At 41.8% G+C, this 20,835-nt stretch overlaps 1 protein-coding gene across 2 annotated transcripts in view; it reads left to right on the forward strand.

The window, feature by feature from the left end:
* Positions 1-20,835, forward strand: part of STAC (SH3 and cysteine rich domain) — a 100,743-nt gene that overhangs the window by 42,246 nt on the left and 37,662 nt on the right. For both annotated transcript variants that reach the window (XM_036332962.1, XM_036332963.1), the window contains exons 3-5: positions 16,611-16,711; positions 18,158-18,239; positions 19,354-19,469. In XM_036332962.1, coding sequence (XP_036188855.1) covers positions 16,611-16,711; positions 18,158-18,239; positions 19,354-19,469 — 299 coding nt within the window. The remainder of the gene's footprint in view (positions 1-16,610; positions 16,712-18,157; positions 18,240-19,353; positions 19,470-20,835) is intronic.

Below are 20,835 nucleotides of genomic sequence, written 5' to 3' on the forward strand. Positions count from 1 at the left end.
TTACCTAGATGAGGAAGTAAACCACAGTCCATCCAGCAAAGATGGAGCAGAAATGGATATGGGCTGGCCTTAAGGAAGGAGGTCTCTTAGAGTCTCACACAGAAATGGAAGTGACTCCTGTTGGGCGCCAGCGTTATGCTCTCTCTGGGGCATCCATGGGACCTGCAGGTCATCACTTTGAAGATGTAAAAACCTGTAACCTGCCACCAAAAGAGAAGACAGGACAAGGGAGGTGGAGAGGACTACCCTTGATACCGTGTTGCTCATCACTCTCCCTCAGATGTCTTCCCTGTGGAAGGTCCTAATACTGTTTCCTGAGCCCATTTTCTGTGCCCTGGCATTTTGCTTCTGGAACATCTGGAATGCCTTTCCTTCCTTCTCTGTCTCTTCATCTATTCCAGTCTCAAATCGATCAAGACCCGATTAAAATTCTCCCACCAGGTCTTGCCTGACCACTTATTTTCTCTGAATTTGCTTGTCGTTTTCCAAACAGACTAGATTTGAGTAAGCTCCTTGAAGACATGACCAGGTTTGATTCATGTGCCTATTCCCACAGCAGCTAGTAGAGCACACACCTGGCAACTAGTGGGCACTTAAAAATAGTAATTAGTGCCCAGCCAGTGTGGCTCAGTGGTTGAGCATCAACTTGTGAACCAGGAAGTCCTAGTTCAATTCCAGGTCAGGGCACATGCCAGGTTGCAAAGACTTAATCCCCATTGGGGGGCGTGTAGGAGGCAGCTGATCAATGATTCTTATCATTGATGTTTCTATCTCGAGCTCCCTCTCCCTTCCTCTTTGAAATCAATAAAAATATTTTTTTAAAAAAGAAAAACAATTAGAAAGGGACCAAGTGGTGAAAAGAGAATCTTTATATGTGTGCAACTTTCCAGAAAATAAAAATTTCCCAAGTTGCCAGATGCTACTGCTATCTTATCAATGCAAGAAAGAAAATGCGGAACTCCATTCCTGCGAACTGTTTATTTTACCAGTAATTGAGTCAAGGCTTAAATGGTCAAACTTGGGAAAAATAATTTTTAAAATGCCAGCCAATGAAAAGAGAGTGTCTCTCTTAAATTATAGATCATAATGTTTACAAGTGCTGAATCATGACATAGAGGCGATCTTTCAGAAAAAATAGTGTATTTTTATTTTAGGAGCCTTTTTTAAAAAATATATTTTATTGATTTTTTTACAGAGAGGAAGGGAGAGGGATAAAGAGTTAGAAACATCGATGAGAGAGAAACATCGATCAGCTGCCTTCTGCACACACCCTATTGGGGATGTGCCTGCAACCAAGGTACATGCCCTTGACCGGAATCGAGCCCAGGACCCCATAGTCTGCAGGCCGACACTCTATCCACTGAGCCAAACTGGTTAGGGCTTTAGGAGCCCTTTAAGACCATACTGTATCAGAAAGAAATGACAATACAGGAACTATTTTCACTGTGTATATAACTGACCAGAGTGGAGATGACAATTTAAGGTGGTCTTTTGTTAAATTTTAGTCATTTCCTATAGGTCACCAGCTACATGCTATTTAGTAACATCACAGCAAATATATACTGCATATATGTATACATATACACATACAAATATACATATACACATACAAATGTATACATATACATATGTATATATATGTGTATATATATATATATATATATATACATTTCCATGTTCTTCCAACCTACTGTGCTACATTTATTTTCTCCTTGTTCCATCCACCAAGAAATAAAAATGGTGCCCAGTAGAAAGAAGGGAGGAGCAATCACTCAAGATGGAGCTTGGAGACAGAACGTAGACACTAACACTGCTGTGAATCCTGGATACACTTGGAGAGTTTCCTGAACTTGAAGCTGCAAACCTTTTCATGACTGTGCTATTGCTGATTCATGCCTTCCTGCTTGAGGTTCAGACAAGCATGACAGACAAGTGTACATTGGCCACCTGCCTCTAGACCCAGGAGCAGTACCATGGTGGAAGCAAGGGATCTGTAGGAAAAGGCCACCTCCCGTTATAAACACAGGGAGATAAAGAGCTGTTGGAAAATGTGTACCCTGCACTTCCATTCAGCTGCCATAACAGGGAATGCTCCACTGACCTACTTTAGAATGGTCACTTCGGTTGTGCAGCCACAGCGGATACCACATCATAAAATGACAGAACTGGGCCAGTGGTAAAAAATGGGGCATCCCCTGTGTGTGTCTATGGGAGACACCTGTACATTGTGACCCGGCCATTAAAGAAAAAGGATGAGGCAATAGAAATACATGGTTAAATCCAATAACTAAGGCACTTCTTTGTAGCTTATCAACACTGCCTGGTTGCACAAGCAGAAAAACAAAACATAGATTATTTTTCCACATGCTAAGCTTATCTGGAAAGAAAACCCAAAGCCTATAGCTCTGCTGCACTCCCCACCCCAACAACATGGCAACAAACAAGTTCATGTGTACACATACTTATACATGTGTGTAGATGTACACACCATACACACACTCTCTTCACCTTCATCACACAGGAAATGTGTTTCCCTTGACATAGCAGGATCATGTTTTAAAGAATTCACAACCACTTCAGCCTAAAACCCAAGCACCATCTTCACTCTGTTCCTAATGCCATAAAGAGAAGTAACAAGGGTCACATATCATTAAAAGTGAGGAGGGACCATGAACCAGCCTGACTCTCACCCAAAAGGGCTATATCACTTTGCATGAGATCTGCCTGGTATCCCTGTTTGAAAAAGAGATTTCAAGGAACATTTTCTGAGCATCTGTTTTTTTATTTTAAAAAGAGAAATAAAAAAATATCTGCTAGAGGTGATATAAAGATTGAGACGGTACCCAAAGCAGTAGTGCTCAGTTAGTAACAAGACAGCCTTCTCCCTGTCTTCCTGCCCTGCTGCTGACCTGCCCACTCTCCCAAGGTAGCCTCTCACTTCAATGGCCAGAACTTTGCTGCCCACATTCCTTGTCGATGCCGAAATACTTAAATGTGTCCACAGTGGAACAATGCATCTTCTTCCCCCATACAATCTGCCACTTCATTGAGGCCCTCTTCTGCTGGGGCAGATGGTACCTGCGTGCTCTCAGCTACCTGGCCAGAACCTCAAGGCCATCTTGGGCTCCCCCCTTCTCCCTCTCTCCAGAAAGCCCATCCATGAACAAACTGTCTCTTCTACTTCTGTGCTTTCTCTATGGTCAGGCCCCTCCTCCCTTCCTCTCCGCTCCGGCCCCAGTCCAGTCTTCAACACATCTCACATGAGCTGTTTCAAGAACTTCCTAAATGATGTTCTTTCTATCCATCTCTACAAATGCTGCCAAACCCCTTCTGAAAGCAAACAGACATCGAATTGCTGATTTTGTCAGGAATGCTTGTACTGCCTCCTTGCCTAAAGAATTGCTTGGTGCTTATTCTATAACCTCTGAGAGCTGACAAAGGTGAAGAAGTAAGGACTTTGTCCCATCTGATTTGCACAAGGCGAAACTTTGTTCGCTACTCTTGGCAGTCATCATCAATAGCACTGGTGAGCATCTCTAAGTAAGTGGATTGTTACAAATAAACTCTCAATGCCGACCTGCAAGAGGGAGCCGGGAGAGGGGCAGCTGGTGCAGGGGTCACCGGTGGGTATTTGCATTCTGGCTCTGCACTTAGTAGCTCAGCTGACCTTGGACAACTAATGTACCTTCTCTCAACCCAGTGTCTTTCCAATGGCATTGAAAATACCTAATTCATGGAATCCCTGACAAATTAAGTGGCATAAATGAGTGTTCTTTGTGAACTACAAAACTTAAAACTGTTCACTATTGTTAAAGCTATCTTTATGCGTGAAAGGTTGATACTAGTATTATGCCAAATCCCTAGAAAAGCACTTTGGCAGGGGGAGGAGGGAAGGGTGGCGCAAGAGGGAGCAGGGGCGCACATCGATTGGCCAATCCATTCTTGGGAGACCTGAGGATAAATATAAATTCTCGAGCCTTCGGCTGGAAGAAGAGTTGTGAAGAAAGCAAATGAGACCGTGAAAATCGCAGACTTCAGAGAAGAGGAGGCAGACAGCAGACATTATTTTTTTTTAAATATATTTTATTGATTTTTTACAGAGAGGAAGGGAGAGAGATAGAGAGTTAGAAACATCAATGAGAGAGAAACATCGATCAGCTGCCTCCTGCACATCTCCCACTGGGGATATGCCCGCAACCCAGGTACATGCCCTTGACCGGAATCGAACCTGGGACCTTTCAGTCCGCAGGCCGACGCTCTATCCACTGAGCCAAACCGGCTTTGGCGACAGCAGACATTATTAATACCGGGGTCAGGGGTGTCCAGTCCAGCTGTTTCACAGATGGTCATGAGAAAGTGATCATCCTAGAGGACGTCTCCTCTCAGAATTTTAAGCCAAACACACAAGACAAAAGGAAAGCTTGGGGGCCATGATATTACAGTGTGAACTGATGGCCCAGGGGGGAAAGGCTATGGACTCCAAACTCAAAGCTCTGAGCCAACCCAACTCCTGTTACTATTTTTAAAGTTCAGTGCGGGTGAGGGGCGGGGGAAGTAGGGAGAGTTTTTCCACTAGTAGTCAAGAACCGAAATAGGAAAGATCAACAGAGGCATTTATAAACAATGAATGCCATTAATTTTTTATAGCTAAGAAGGGGTTGGAAAAGTTGTAGTGTAGCAAGGAGTGGGGAATATAGGCAGGGAAAGATGGCCCAGGGGTCTTCACCATTTTTAAAGGTCCTTTCTGCTTGCTTGATAGCATTTCAAGTCACTGGCGAATGACTATATTACTGAATTTCCCGGAAAACTTGGAAACCATCTTGTTCAATTGAACTCATAGCAGGGGAGAGATAGGATGGGTTATTTTTAATCAAGGTCTCATGACTAGAGTTCAAGTGTGATGGAAAATATGTTTCCCCTTTTTCCCCTTTTGCAGAAAACTTTCTAACTATTGAGTGATATCTGAAGCTTAGGAGCAGTTTAAGCTGTATTGCTTTAACTCCAGAGCTCCAGCTCTTTGCAGTAGGAGGTCACCTAGGGTCCTTTCAGGGTGGTGAGGAACAGGTCATTGTAAACCCTGATGTGAGCTTTGCTTACCTTCCCAGCAGGCTGCAATGGGAAGACCATTAGCCCAAGAGGCCCGACACTAGTATTTTCATTCCTGCTCTGCCACGGAGGAGCAGTGTAATGTTTGTCAAAGCACCTTGCTTCCTTGAGCCGCAGTTTCTTTATCTGCAAAATGAGAAGCTGTATCTGGGAGGGCCAGTTGGTTTCCACACTAATTGGCTGACACTGATTGCCCGGAGAAGCTTCTAAAGTGGCACCATAGCCCAGTGAGAAAATGATCGTGATTGATTAGTGATGTCTGCCATGTACACAAAATGAAAGGCTTCTTCAACACCTGTACTATGTATTTGCCATTCCTAGGCTACTGATTTCTAAGGTAGGACTTCTCAGAAATTGAATACGCATGCAAATCACCTGCAAAGTTTGGTGAAATGCATACCCTGACTTAGTGGGTCCAGCTCGGGTCCTAAGATTCCGCATTCCTTATAAGGTCTCAGGTGATGTCAATGATGCTGGACTATGGGCCCCACTTCAAGTTGCAAGGCACTAAGGTATCTTCCTAATCAATTCTGTTCCACTTTTAAGACAGAAAGCCCCTAAGAACTGTGTAGAAGGCCTTAGGTACCTGAGAAAGAGAAAATGAAGTACAGAATGAACAGAGAAAATTGCTAATTCTCAATTTTTATAAGATTTCTAATCTTGTCTCTTGTGTAGATATTCATTTCATTCTTCCTTTTTTTCAGAAAATAAATATGGGATACTTAACAAATATATGGGGTCATACATGTCAATATCTGAACCAAGGCATATACAAAGTGCTTGGGAAGCTTCAACGAGGGAGCAGTCGTTCTATCTGAGGACGAAGATAGGAAAGTTCCATAGGGACTGTGGCATTTCAGTGGGGCATTAGAGGACAAATAGGAGTTCACCGCTCTCTACCAAACTCATTATAATTCTTAGGAGTACTTTCCCATTGAGGACAAAGAATGGAAACATGCCATATATTCTTTGAAAGAAAAATGTAACAGAGTCAGCTCTAGATTTCTCAAAAGCTGGTGATAGAGCCTACAAATCCATCCCGGTTAACCACCGCGTTCCTCCCTGTTCTTTTGGTAGACTCCTCACATGGAAGGCACCACATCCAAAAGGCAAGTCAGATGGTTACACTACTTGGCTTTGTTCTGAAATAGCATTTAAAAGGAGTTCTGGACCAATTCATTCTTTTATCCCTAATGTTCAAATGTGATGGATCAAAGATGCTATCAGAAAAGGTTTCAGTCAAACCTAGTTGATTAAGGAGGTGGGGGGTGCAATCAGGCAAGAATGCCAAACAGATACAATGTCAGGTGTGGATTAAGTCAGATCTGCTTTAGAATTCTAGCTCTACCCATGTACTAGCTAAATGATTTAAACTCTCTGATGCTCATTTTCCATCTGTTAAATGTGGAATAACACTAACTTGAAGGAATCATTATGTTAGGACTTGTGGAAGGTTCTTCATTCTTGGTGATCCTAAGCACAGTCCCCATATCAAGTGGCCCTAATCGTGACAGTCTCTCAGTTTTCATCTTTTCAGGAATAAAAACAGGCAGTTCTTTCCTGTACAAGAAGGAAGAGGGAATTTGTAATCAGGGTTCCTGGGCTCAGATCTCATCTCTGCACCCTTTCTCCAGTGGCCTTAGACCACGGACTGCCCTCCCTAAGCCTCAGTTCCCTCAGCATGAAAGAGAGCCAAAAATAATTGTTGCTCTACATCCGTTTCTCAACCGGGGGCAATTTTGCCTCGCAGATAGGGGTTCAAGACTTGGCAAATAAAAAGATAGGACACCCAATAATTAAGTTTGGATTTCAGAAAAACAACCTGTAACATTTTAGTATAAGTGTGTCACAGGCAGTATTTGGGATACAACTGGTTCATGCAATGTTTGAGATATTCTTAGAATAAAAAATAATTTGTTATCTTAAAATTTAACTGGACTTTTCTTCTGTTTTAAATATAGTTTGATTTCAGAGAGAAAGGGAGAGGGGGAGAGAGAGAAGCTTCAATGATGAGAGATAATCATTGATCAGCTGCCTCCTGCACACCCCACACTGGGGATCGAGCCTGAAATCCAGGCATGTGCCTTGACCGGGAATGGAACTGTGACTTCCTGGTTCATAGGTCAACGCTCAACCACTGAGCCATGCTGGCTGGACTAACTAGACTTTTCTATATTTAATCTAGAACCCTGTCCCTGGGGACATCTGACAATATCTGGAGATGTTTGGGGTTGTCACAGTTCAGGAGGAGGTACTTCTGCATCAGGTGTGAGGCCAGAACGGCTGCCAACCATCGTGCAAGGCACAGGACAGCCTGCCCCTCCACATACACACACACACATGCATACACACACACACACACACACACACACACACACACACACACGGCAAAAAATTCCCAGGCCCCAAATGTCCAGAGTGTAGGGACTGAAAAAAATCTGCTCAGAAAACTTGGATTTAAAAAATAAAAGTTCTCTGAAATCTATAAAGCATTGAAAGCTGTCCATTACATTTTGAAGCAAAAATAAAGAGAAATGGGCACCTTCGCCTTGTCAATCAGAGGCAATGGAGGTGGCCTCGTCTGTGAAGTCCACAGCTTGCCAGTCTGCTACAGAACGTGCCCTGGGTCACTCAGAGGAAGGCCCAGCCTTGAAGGCCACAGTTCCAGGAAAGGAAAACAAAGCCTGCTAAGCATGTCAGCGCGCACAGGGCACAGGCCGCGCAGGGGGTGAGGGAGGGGGGGCCGGGCACGCTGAATGATGGCAGGACATGGCGCCCAGGACAGCACTCCCCCCCCAAGTCCTAGGTCACGGCAAGCGGAGATGAGGAGTTGCTGCTACCTTTTGTTTTCCTAAGCTGTTGGGCTCCTGACCCAACCACACATTCCCAACAACGGAAGCTCCAAAATCAAAACCACCAAAGTGACTCCTCTCAACGTGACTTGATAATTCTTCAAAAGTGAAAACACTTCCTTTCAAAACTATGTAGTCTCTTATTTCTTATTACGAAGGGAAAACATGTTGTTTCTAGGAAATGAGAAAATGCAAATAAACAAAAACAAGAACTAAAAAGCTTTTATAATCCCACCAACCCAGAGAGAAATATTATTAATGTGCCCTGCCAGACCTTTTTACGTGCATGTATATGCTCATTTTAAATGAGAGTTTCCTAAATGTTTTGTTTTTACCCTGATTTTGACACTTTAATATTTTATTATAAATATCATATTATGTCAGTTATTATTAAAATAAAAAATTATCTCCGTAGCCAAAAAGTATTTTGTTTATGGGTGCACCAAACTTTCATTAATTAATACCTTCCTTACTCTGTGATATTTTAGTCATTTCCCATTTCCTAATATTAGTTACAAAGCTACAGTATCTTTGTAGTTAAGCCTTTGCAAACATATTTAATTATTTTCCTAAGACCCAATTCTGAAATTGCTGTATCAAAGAATTATTCATATGTTTAAAGCTTTTGATGCATGTCCCTAAAGTGACCTGAAAACAATGGTACCATTTTCCAATCCAAGCAGCAGTGTCTGGGAGCGCCCGTACCCCACATCCAACTACTTATAGTTATTTTTTCATTACTTTTCATCTTTGTACATTTGATGGGGAAAAAATGGATATCTTGCTATTTTCATTTCTAGTTCTTTGATTACTAATTAAATTTGCCATTCATTAAATCAGCGATTTTCAACCGGTGTGCCGCAAGAATTTTTAAAATATGCAATACCTGACTGTTTAGTGAGGGGCACTGACCTCTTTTCCCTCAGATTCTCAAATAAAAAAAAAATGGCAACAGCCAACATAACAATCGCCATTTCAGGTGAATGAATCAAAATTATACCTGTTGTTTTTGTCGGGTCAGCAAAAATATATATTTTGGGTGTGCCACAGAATCTTAGTAATTAGTTTATGTGTGCCATGAGATGAAAAAGATTGAAAATTGCTGCACTGCATGCTTAACTTTCAATTCAGTTTCTTTTATAAGCCCTCAATTTATGTCTTGGACAATATATTTTTGGCTTATTTATCTTTTCCTTTTAAATTGAAAGAAATGCTCATAAATCTCATATATTACAGTATAATACCGTTAATTTTATAAGGCAAATATTTTCTCCAATTTATCTGTACTAGTGAATATATTTTCATATAATCAAATTTACCAACCTTTTGGTATATTGTTTTCTCTCATAAAAATCTTACTTTGAAAGATCTTCTCTACTTAAGAATAAATAAGCTGGTGTTATATTTTCTTCAATTAATATAATAGTTTTAACTTTTATGTAAATCTCTTAAGACATCCACACTTTTGTTCAGAATATGCTATGAATTAGTGTTTTCCCAAAATAATTTACCAGGTGACTCATCAATATCTGTTAAATAATTCTGCTTTTCACTGCTGATTTGAAAGTCACTTTTATCAAACATTAAATTCTTAAAGATACTTAAGTATGTTTTTTAGATTTTCAATTTACTTTACTGGTTATTTTGTTAGTTCAGCACCAATAGCTTTCTGGTTTAATTATTATTGTGGTTTATAATAGATTATTTTTCAAAAATATTTTGCTATTCTCAAGTATTTACTCTTCAAAATTAATTTTAGAATCATTTTGTGAAGTCTCCCACCCAAATCCCATTGAGATGTCAGCTAGAATTCTGGTATATTTACAGAACTACTTGGAGAAAATTGGCATCCCTTCAATGGATATTTTTTTCTTTTCTTATTTAATAATAGCGTGTTGAGTACTAGCAACATCAGGCATCTTGGTCTTCTTTCCAACTGAAATAGGAATTCATTCAACAAATATTTATGGGGTATCTCCTCTGGGCCAGGTTTTGCTCTAAGCACTTAAGCTGCATCAGTGAACAAACCAGGGAAAAATCTTTGCCCTTTTAGAGTTGACATTTTAGTTGGGGAGACAATGGATGGATGGATGGATGGATGGATGGATGGATGGATGGATGGACGGACGGATGGACGGACGGAGTTTTCTACGGTGATGGGTAATGTGGAAAGAAGAACAATGTGAGGCGAACGTGATAACCACTACACTACGGAAACGCAGCGGAAAGAAGAACAATGTTAAGCAGGGTGGGAAAGATCAGAAATCCCTAGACCAGGGGCAGGTTGCTGTATCACATGAGATGGTCAGGGTAAAACCAGGTCTGAGCAAGACCTGAAGATGAGACGACTCTGAGGAAAGAGCATCCAAGTGAAGGAAACAAGTAGAGCAAAGCCTAAGGCAGGAGCATGCTGTGTGTAAGAACCAGCCAGGTAGCCAGCATGGGGTGCAGCAGAATTGATGAAGAGCAGAGAGGGAAGGAGGGCAGAGATCCTGCGCCATTATAAGGACTTTGGCTTTTACACAGTAAAGTAACTACAAGACTTTAATCTAATTATCTTTACAAAGGGTTGCTCTGGCTACTATGTAAAGAACAGACTTTGCTGGAATGGGGACAAGGATTGAAAGCAAAGACCATTAGGAGGCTATTATTACAGTAATGCAGGTATGAGATGACGGTACAGCAGGAAGAACTGACAATGGTCCAGATTCATGATATATTTTGAAGGAAGTACCCAGCAAGATTTTCTGCACGTGGGCTGCCTGGGGAAAACAGGGATGCTGCTGAGGTTTCTGGCCCAAGTTACTGGAAGAGTCATATTGCCATCAACTGAGATGGGAAACTGTAGGTTGAATAGGTTGATTTCTATGAAACCTTCTGTAAGCCAAAAGGGCACACAGGGAAGGGTAGCCCACTTCACTCTTAAGAAAGACCCACATTAGTTATGGTAACGGGCTTTTTTGCAAAAAAAAAGTTTATGTCTCTTTTCATGCTACAACAGCATAGAAACCATGTGGCCTCCAAAACCTAAAATATTTGCTCTCTTGCCCTTTACAGAAAAACTTTTCTGACTTAGTCTAACTCCTCAGAAGGAAGACAAAACAAAAACAAAATATCTGCCTAAATTAACGTCCAAGATCAGCCTTGTTGAAGGGTTTTCTTCTGTAGAGATCCTTCATTCTGTTGCCAAAATCTTCACATTCCTGGAATATAGGTGTTTTTCAAAGAAGGAATTGGAGGTCTCTCTCTCTCTCTCTCTCTCTCTCTCTCTCTCTCTCTCTCTCTCTCTCTCTCCTCTCTTTCTTCCCTTTCTAAAATCAATAAACTTATTTTGGTCTACCTCAGGTTGTTAGAGGCCAGTTAACTTATCATATTAATACATACTTTTACAAAACAAGGATCAACTTACTTGTTTGTAAATTGAGTGATAAGGAAGGGATTGGGATTTGGTACACACAGGAGAGTAGGATGTAGACCGTGCTCTACGTGGGTCATGCCTGATCCAGTCATGAGTTTAAAACATCCAGTTAAGCCTTAAGGAACTGGGAATCATGTTCTCAGGGAAAGTCACTATTCAGATAATACACCTTCCAGCCAAATCACCGCTTACTTTTGCATAGTGAGTTATGCCCATTGGGTTTCCCATTTTGTGCTCATGACACCCTTTCTCAGATGGGGAGACTCGGGCTCAGATAATTAAGTGTCTTGTCCAATGTCTCAGAGCTAAGGACTAATACCTAAACATTTTGATGACTTCTTCCAGCCCGCCATGATCTCTTTATATATCATGTATGCAAGTACAAACACACATATCCAGATATGAACACACACATGTAATACAATTTATGCATGGAAGTTGTAATAAGTTATAGAACAATTGCCCTGCCTTTGTACTTTCGTATGCTTCCATTTGTACTTCTCCCCTCCAACTCCACTCTTCCTTTTAAAAGATTCAATCAAGATGAGAAAACTATTTTTATTAAAGGCACTTATGACATCAATGTCATTTTCAAAACAAAAAAATAACTCCATGAATAAGAGCATATCAAAATTAGGAACAGCGGTGTGCACTTATATCGGCTAATGCATTTGCGGCCTTGACTCCTAATGCATTATTGATTGTGTGAGTAATCCCCAGCTTAGAGGGCGTGGCAATAGAGTCAGCTGTGGGAAGAACTCTCTGTTTCCTGCACTTTCTTTCTGCATGTTTTCAAGGGTCTGTACTGGGCTCTAGAGCAGTGGAGCCTGTAATCCGACCTTCATATACCAAGGGCCACATTATTGCAAGGGATTGACTTGACCCAATTTCCAGCAACTTTACTTATATTCTTTTTGTCACAGTAGTTCATGAGGCTAGTTTAAATGAGGTAGTAATGGTACTGAAAATTCTACAATAGAAACTATCTTATCCTATAACCCAGACTAACTTCCAATGAGCAAGCACTTTCAACTTCATTGGTTTTTTTCTAACATTTATTTCAATATTTCTAAATGCTGTGCTTCTACTACTATTTTTAAAATATATTTTCATTGATTTCAGAGAGGAAGGGAAGAGAGATAAAAACATCAATGATAAGAGAGAATCATTTATTGGCTGCCTCCTGCATATCCCCTACTGGGGATCGAGCCCACAACCCAAGCATGTGTTCTTTACTGGAATCAAACTAGGGACCCTTTGGTTCAAAGGCTGACACTGTCTATACCAGTGATGGCGAACCTATGACACGCGTGTCAGAGGTGACAAGCGAACTCATTTTTTTGGTTGATTTTTCTTTGTTAAATGGCATTTAAATATGTAAAATTAATATCAAGCCCTGGCTGGTTTGGCTCAGTGGATAGAGTGTTGTCCTGCAGACTGAAGGGTCCCAGGTTCGATTCCGGTCAAGGGCATGTACCTTGGTTGCGGGCACATCCCCAGTGGGGGGTGTGCAGGAGGCAGCTGATCAATGTTTCTCTCTCATCGATGTTTCTATCTCTCTATCCCTCTCCCTTCCTCTCTGTAAAAAATCAATAAAATATAAAGTTCGTTGAACTAAATGAGCTATGCACAATTATCACATTCCTTAAAAAATAAATAAATAAATAAATATCAAAAATATAAGTCTTTGTTTTACTATGGTTGCAAATATCAAAAAATTTCTATATGTGACACGGCACCAGAGTTAAGTTAGGGTTTTTCAAAATGCTGACACGCCGAGCTCAAAAGGTTCGCCATCATTGGTCTATAGCCAAACCGGCTAGGGCTCTACTACTATTTATTGATTAACCAAATATTTATTGGTTAATGAGAATTCAGCTCTCACCCCTCTAACACCCTCTCACTTGTTCCCTCTTCCTCACTCTCACCTTCCCAAAACAGTTGTATCACAGTCTTAGCTCCCTTGCTCTCATCTTCCCAAGTAGTTTTATCACAATTTTGTGTTCACTAGATAGTCAGTTTATACACTATTGTGACTATTGCAATCTTCTGATTCAAGCATTATACTGTGATTATATTTCTTTCCTTACATGGATTTTATATTTCCTCAAATTTAAAATCACCCTTTTCACTTGTATGCATGCATATAAGCCTAGCCAATGGACACAGACACCAGGGGTTGAGGGCATGAGCGGGGGGTAGGGGAATAAGGATACATATGTAATACCTTAATCAATAAAAAAAAAAAAATCACCCTTTCCATTTTCTTGACTTTCATGCACCTATAGTTGTTTTTTTCAAATGTTCCCATATAGCTGTCAAATGCCATATCTATTACAATATTGAAACCTCAAAAGCATCAATAAACTTCAAAGTTTGTTCCATGTTTTCCCACAAGTCTACTGTCTTATCTCATCTTGCAGCACCTGTCTAGAGCTAGTTCAGAGTTTTCAGGTGGACATATTATTTACTTCTCTGTGTCAGTTACTCTGTTGTGCACGGGATGTGCAATTTCCTCTTCCTTAGCTCATTCCCTCATCTTTCTAAGGCACGTCCTCCATTAGTTTTCTAAGAAAGGGTAAATAGAAAGTTAATATTTTGAATCCCTGAAGATCTGATAGGTGTTTATTCTGCTTTCATACTTGTTGGTAATTGGACTGGATATAAAATTCTAGGTTGAAAATTATCTTCTCTCCGAATTTTTAAATTCCACAGATTTTGAAGGTCCATGGTCTTCTATTTTTCAAGATGCTGTTGGAAAATCCAATCTTCCTCTTTTCTGCTAAAATTTATTGCTATTCCTCCAATCTCTGTCTTCCAAATATATGTTGAACTCTCTTCTGTTTTTGCTACTCTTCCCAGTAACCTTGTTATTTGGGATTTATACCGTTTTTAATTGTGGGCTGTAATTTTAATGGATTTTTGTATGAATAAGTGTTGAAAACCTTGTGGTCATTCTATCATGTTTACTCAGTGTCCAGTGGTATCTTTATGTTTCCAAGTATTTCAACCCCTACAATCCCCTTTGCATATATTTTGACACTATAACTATTAGAAACCCTGAGATTAGCTAATACTATTACCATTTTATGAAGAGACAGCTGAGGTTCTAGGAATGTTAATAGTTTTCTTAAGTTTAAAGAGCCAGCATAAGACAGATTTGAATTTAATTCGTGTCTTTCTCACTCTATTGAGGCATAGGGTTACGTTCAGCGATGTCTTTGTGATGGTGGTAACTATTAATAGCACATGTCAGACCACAGATTTCCCATATCTTGCTTCAAATGTGAGTTATTCTTTTGAACTATTCTCCGAGCCACAGCATACAAGCTTTCCTCTTCAATCATTCTTGTTATTCCAGAGTAGAAATTGGAACACCTAAAACCAAAGAATTGCTGATGGTCTGACTCGTACAAAACAGATTGTGTTAGAACAGACAAGGAAAACTGAAATTATGGTGTTCAGGTCTGAAGGAAAACATTCTTTAATATATAATGGTGCTATTTCAGAGTCCAGCACACAATGAAATAACTCTCTTCTTTGAAGCTTTTACTTGCATTTTTACAAAGGGCACAAATAGCTTTCCCTAATTCAAAAACAAAAAATAAGTGATTTCTTTGGAAGTCCAGTCTTTTGAAGGCATTGCAGTCTTTCAGCTAAGTTGTTTTCCTCGAAAATGAAAAAAGATTTTCCAACTACTATTTATGAACAAGCACACATAGCCAGTAATTTATGATGTGTTTATACATCACTTAGACTTTCTGTGGTTCTAACAGCAGACATACTTTGTGTTAAATGAGTTGTTCCTGAAAGGGTTTTTCAGGTATTACCTCGTGAAGGGTTTCCAGGTACTTTCCCAATCAAACATTTGCCCATTGGTTTTTTCCACTGAATGTCAGATTTTATCACCTTATTATCACCAAGCACATCTTCATGTAGGTGAAGCAACCCAAATAAAAGGAGAGAATATTTGGGTCAAGCAGTGAAAGAGTGAAACCAGGCAGAAACTTCTCTGACCTGAGGCAAACCATTCCACTGCTTAGACCCCCAGGCTGCATATCTGCAAAATAATCTCAAACAGCCCAGCCAGTGTTGAGCGTTCAACTATGAACCAGAAGGTCATGGTTCAATTCCAGGTCAGGACACATGCCCAGGTTATTGGCTCAATCCCCAGTGTGGGGCATGTAGGAGGCAGCCAATCAATGGCTCTCTCTCATCATTAGTGTTTCTATCTCTCTCCTTTCCTCTCTGAAATCAAGAAAAATATATTTTAAAATAAATAAAAAATAATCTCATACATATAAATGATCTTCAAGTCCTCTTTCAGCTCTTGACTGTCATCTCTAAGCCATCCATGAATCAGCCTCAATTTACTATCTAAATCAGGCACCACTGTTTTAATACATATGTGACTATGGAAGGATTTGTTTGTTAATTTATGTAATACCTTGACCATCATACTCAGAGCTGGTTATACAGTGACAAACTTAGCCTCATTGCATTCATAGTCCAGAGGAAAAGGCAGACAGAAACAAACTCTCAAAATAAATAAATGTGATTTTAGAAATACTGTGACAGAATGCTGTGAAAAAGAATAATAGGAAAAAGATCATTTAGACAATGGAAGGGGAATATTTCCAAGAAAGCCTCATTGAAGAAATGACAAGTGATTTGAAGGATGAGGAGTAGCAAGACAAGTGAAGAGTGATAGAATCAGCATTCCAGGCTTACAGAGCAACATGTGCAAAGACCCTAAAGCATTAAAGAGCTTGTGCTTTCAAGGAACCTGAAGAAGAGCATGTGGTTAGAGCAAAGTGAACAAGAGGGGGTTGGCCTGAGATAAAGTTAGAAGTGGGTTCCCACCAAATCATTAAGGACTCACGCTACTCAATAGCATACGCAGAAGAGCAGAAACAGGTGACCTATATAAAGAGCAAAGAAAGTGGAATTTTCTGCCTTGAATTGAGAAAACAATGAAAGTGGAGGCAGCTAAGATATTCTAGAGTAATGAATAGAAAAGGAGGGGGGCAGACCAAAGCTAACACCTTAGGTAGAAATTGGGGGGAAGGTAAAAGATTCTACCATAATAGTTTGCCCTTTTTGAAAGATTCATGCAAAGGTCATAGAAAAGAATTCCCTGGGTTATGGAAGTAATCACTTTCCCAGGGATTTCATACTAGTCACCAGCAAAGGGCAGGGTGTATCCTAACCAAAGCTCACTGTATGTCTGACAGGAACAAATGCTAAGCATGGACTACGCTGCAAAGCCTGTAAGATGAGCATCCACCACAAGTGCATGGATGGCCTAGCACCCCAGCGGTGCATGGGCAAGCTGGTAAGGGCCTGCCCCTGAGATCACTCCATTCAAACTCCTTCTCTGCAGCACCCGTGAGAACTGGACACCAGGAAGGCAGCCCTAGAACCCCTGGTCTGCCAGCTTGGCTTCCTGGTTGGCAAAGTGACAGAGCAGAGAAGGAGCATTGTCAGCCCAAGAGATGAATGCTCCACATGGTGACCAACTTGTCCTAGCTTTAGCACGGGAAGTCCCACATCCTAGAACTCTCCAGGTTTTAAAAGTGAAAGTTAAGCACCCTAGGAACCATATCCCAGCTCCAGGCAAACTAGGGTGGCTGGTCATTCTAGTACTTAATTGGCTGACAGCTCAGTGGGAGTCATAAGTAGGATAGAGATTAACCACCCTCCCAAAAGTGGAGAGAGTAATAAAAGTCTACAGCACTTTAATAGACTCATGGTGGCCCAACCAAGGGAGGTTGGGTGACCCTGGCCCATTCTGGACTGATCATACCATCTCAAGAGTGTGGGCTTCTTTCAGTACTGGTGCCACACATCACTCAAAAGCAACCCAGAGATTTCAAAACTAGGATGGCCAACGAATTGTAGAAGGAACCAAGAATTTCTACCCTGGAGATACTTAGGACATGACAGCTAACTTCAAAAAATAATAATATGTGTCACACAGAAGAGGGATTCTGTTGTCCTCTGTGGCTCCAGGAAGAAAGACCTAGAATCAGTATGTACCAAGTTTTAAGTCAGAGATGAAGTCACCAAAGACCTACCTCCAGGGTTAGTGAGAGCTCCCCCATCCATCCTCTGTCACTGGCAATGTCCAAACAAAGTAGATACCACTGCCAGGGACTTTGGAAAGGACTGTGGAATTCTAGCAAAGGCTGGGCCACTACGTTTTCTTTCAATACTGGAATACAGTAGTCAAGTTCTTAGAGAGTTCATCAACTTACTCTGATTAACAATGTCCTCTTCTTTAAAACCCTACCTCCTCCTCCAAAGGTTATTTCCACAAGTCAAGGCAAAGACCATGGATGAGAAGTCAGAAAACAGAATAGAATCTAGAACACAAAGCAAATCGTTCTTGGTAGAGCTCAATGAAACATAGAAAGGCTGCTTTCCCATTCAGAGGCTGATTTTAACCAACCACAATAATGAGCTGTAGTGAAATAAGGCATAATGGTCCATGGTATCCTGGGAGATAATGAGGATCCCAGACACAAGGGAGGCTGCAGTGGGCCACAGAGAGGGAAGCAGCAGGACAGGGAAGGGCAAGGCTGAGGCTCGCTTTCTGGATAGAGCGTGGCTTGCTTATTGCCACCCTCCAAGGGTATTCGATAGCACAAGTCAACATCTTGAAGGGAGACAAGGAGGTGCCCCTCGAAAAATCAACTGGTTTGATTTTTTAGAGTTCTTATGTGGTTCTCTTCTTCTCATCAGTGACAATAAGCCCTTCTCTTTCTCATTCTCTCCCCAGCCAAAAGGGTTTCGGCGTTACTACAGCTCCCCCTTGCTCATTCATGAACAATTTGGATGCATTAAAGAAGTTATGCCCATTGGTGAGTTGGGACATTGATGGGCTGAGTTGGGTTTTGAGCAGCAATGTCAGCATTCCTGGCTGCTGTTCTCCCAGGACTGCAGAACCCATGGGGTGTGTGTGTGCATTTGTTTGGTGGCTGATGGGGTCATGATTGTGTATTTTGCTGGAAGGGAAAGATAATGTGGACCCAATTCTGCAGGAATATGCATCCTCTCCCTAATGAAGCTCAAACAACACCCAAATCCCAAAGGCTGCTGATATGCTACCCCACCCATCAGCAGCATAATGGAGTGGAAAGAGCATGGGGTACGGCATTCCACAGACCTGGTTCAAGTCCCAGCTTCCCCGCTGACCAATGTGTGTCTGCACAAGCTACCCACCCTGTCAAACCCTATAAAATTAGAACAGTAATGGCTGTTTTTTATAATTGTTGTAAAATATAAATTATAGACCAATGCCTGAAAGGAACTCAGTGAATATCAGCTATTCTTCAATTGAGACCAAAAAAATGCCTTATATTTATAGACACTGAATTTATTCTTTAACAATATCATTCAGTGTACTTCTATTTTTCTCTCCCTAACAAAATCTCTACATCGATGTTTGTCTTTCAGGGAGCAGAGTGGCAAGTTTTAAACTAAAAATTTATACACTAAAGTGTTGGCATTACAATTCATGAAGCCTGGGAATGTCCAAATCTTTCAAAAACACTTGCTTCCTCCTGCAAACTTCAGATCTCAAAGGCTTCATACCTGGGAAAGCCTCACTTCGCACTCGATTAAGTAAAGATGATCTTTGGAAAGAACCTTGAAATTGGAGTCTGGGGGATGGATTATAAATGTAAAAAAAAAAGGAAAATCAATCCATCAGGAAGCATTTGGGAGCAGAGGGTGCCAGGTGTTGTCGGGGTCCCTAGCAAATGGGCACATGTCATGGGGGACACACTTGTGAGGAAAACTTGACCTCAAAAACCAAGTTTCCCAGGGGGGCAGTGGGTCTGAGCAGCACCTGCTTCTCAGGTGCATGGGATAGGCGATGCATGAGGCAGCCCAGGATATGTGAAAGGTGATTGGCTGCATTCCTGACAGTGAACTGAAACCTTTCTCTCAGATGAGCTTTCTCTTCTGTTGCAGCCTGTGGCAATAAGGTGGACCCTGTCTACGAGGCCCTCCGCTTCGGCACCTCCCTGGCTCAGAGGACAAAGAAGAGCAGCTCCGGCAGTGGCTCGGACTCCCCGCACAGAACCTCTGTAATTGTCCTCTTGGTGCCCTTGGGCAGGGTGGGGCTCAGGCACTGCGGTCAGTGGCTTCCGCCTAAATGCATCATGAGGGCGGCGCTGTTGCGAGTCAGGCAGCCTCCAAATGGAAACCCAAAAGCCTTTGGGCCATTGAAGGTTAATTTTCTGTTGCCAACACCCAGGAATCATTTAACTTTCCCCCTCAAAGACCTCACTCTTGGCTTCATGTTCCTTGACTTTCTCTTTTATATACTCATTCACTCCCCCGCCCCCCACCACCACCACCAATGTTAGATAACATGTGAATAGCACAGAAAGGTTTGACTCAAATAATGGGCAGAAGCAGGGAGTCCCAGCTGGCCCAGTTCTCCCTCCAGCTCCATCCCAGTTCAACAATACAGCCATTTCTCACGTTTCCTCAATCCTTTCTCTCTAAGGCAAGGTATACCCTTGGATTCACACACAAAAAAAAACCCTCCCCAGAGGTGCTTGACCTGTGATTTAGGGGGGCTTCTCTCCATGGGACAGTCACCCCTCCCACGCCCCTCTCCTATGTTTTACCTCGCTGGAAATGAGTGCTCTGTGCATGTCAAGACTTTGTGTGGACACTTCCCAGCAATCCAAAAGAAAAGCACAGACAGTGCTGGCTAGAGCAGGGAGACCTCTGCCCACTCACCTTGCCCTGCATCCTGAGCAGGCCTTTCTCACATCTCTGGGGTGAGCCACCACATCCTCAGTCCCTCTCAGCTCATGCATCCCCCGTGCCCGCCCGAGGCTGGCTTGTGTGGAAGGCAGATGCAAAGCCAGCCCGGAAGGAAGAGCAGAAAGGTTTCCCCAGACATGGCCTGACCTCATCAACCCCATGGCGCTGCCCTTGTGGGAGGAAACGCCTCAGATGCACTCCCAACAGGCAATGGCCATTTCGGCCTCCACATTCTGGGCTCAAGCCAAGAAGCAGCAAGACCATCAGAGAGCCCATTTGTCCAGTTCCCTTTCATGTCTAAAATAGCTTTGTTGCTAGCAATGTCTGGACCCTACAGGCTGGTTTTAGGAGCAAAGAGCATCGTTTTCTGAATGTCAATAAGGTGTCCATTTATCACAGTCCACTTACGCTTCCTGGCACTGGTTCCATCAGGGAAGATTTCTTGGAATTTTGCTCTGTGACAGCATTGTTCTAAAACCTGCAGGGAGACCAAGATAAATCCAACTGTGCTTAAGTATCTGTCACTTCACTCCTTCCCCGGAGTCCAACTGGACTCGATGGAAGAAAAAAGAAACGATTGATTGGTACTTTAAAATGCTTTTGCTTCCTTTCTGCAGGGGCAAATCATAATGCATTTTAGCCTCTTGCCGGTTTTGCGGTGTTATGGCCGCAAGC

This window comes from Myotis myotis, unplaced genomic scaffold (genome assembly GCF_014108235.1).
Source record: "Myotis myotis isolate mMyoMyo1 unplaced genomic scaffold, mMyoMyo1.p scaffold_m19_p_13, whole genome shotgun sequence".
In the NCBI taxonomy this organism is placed as follows: Eukaryota; Metazoa; Chordata; class Mammalia; order Chiroptera; family Vespertilionidae; genus Myotis; species Myotis myotis.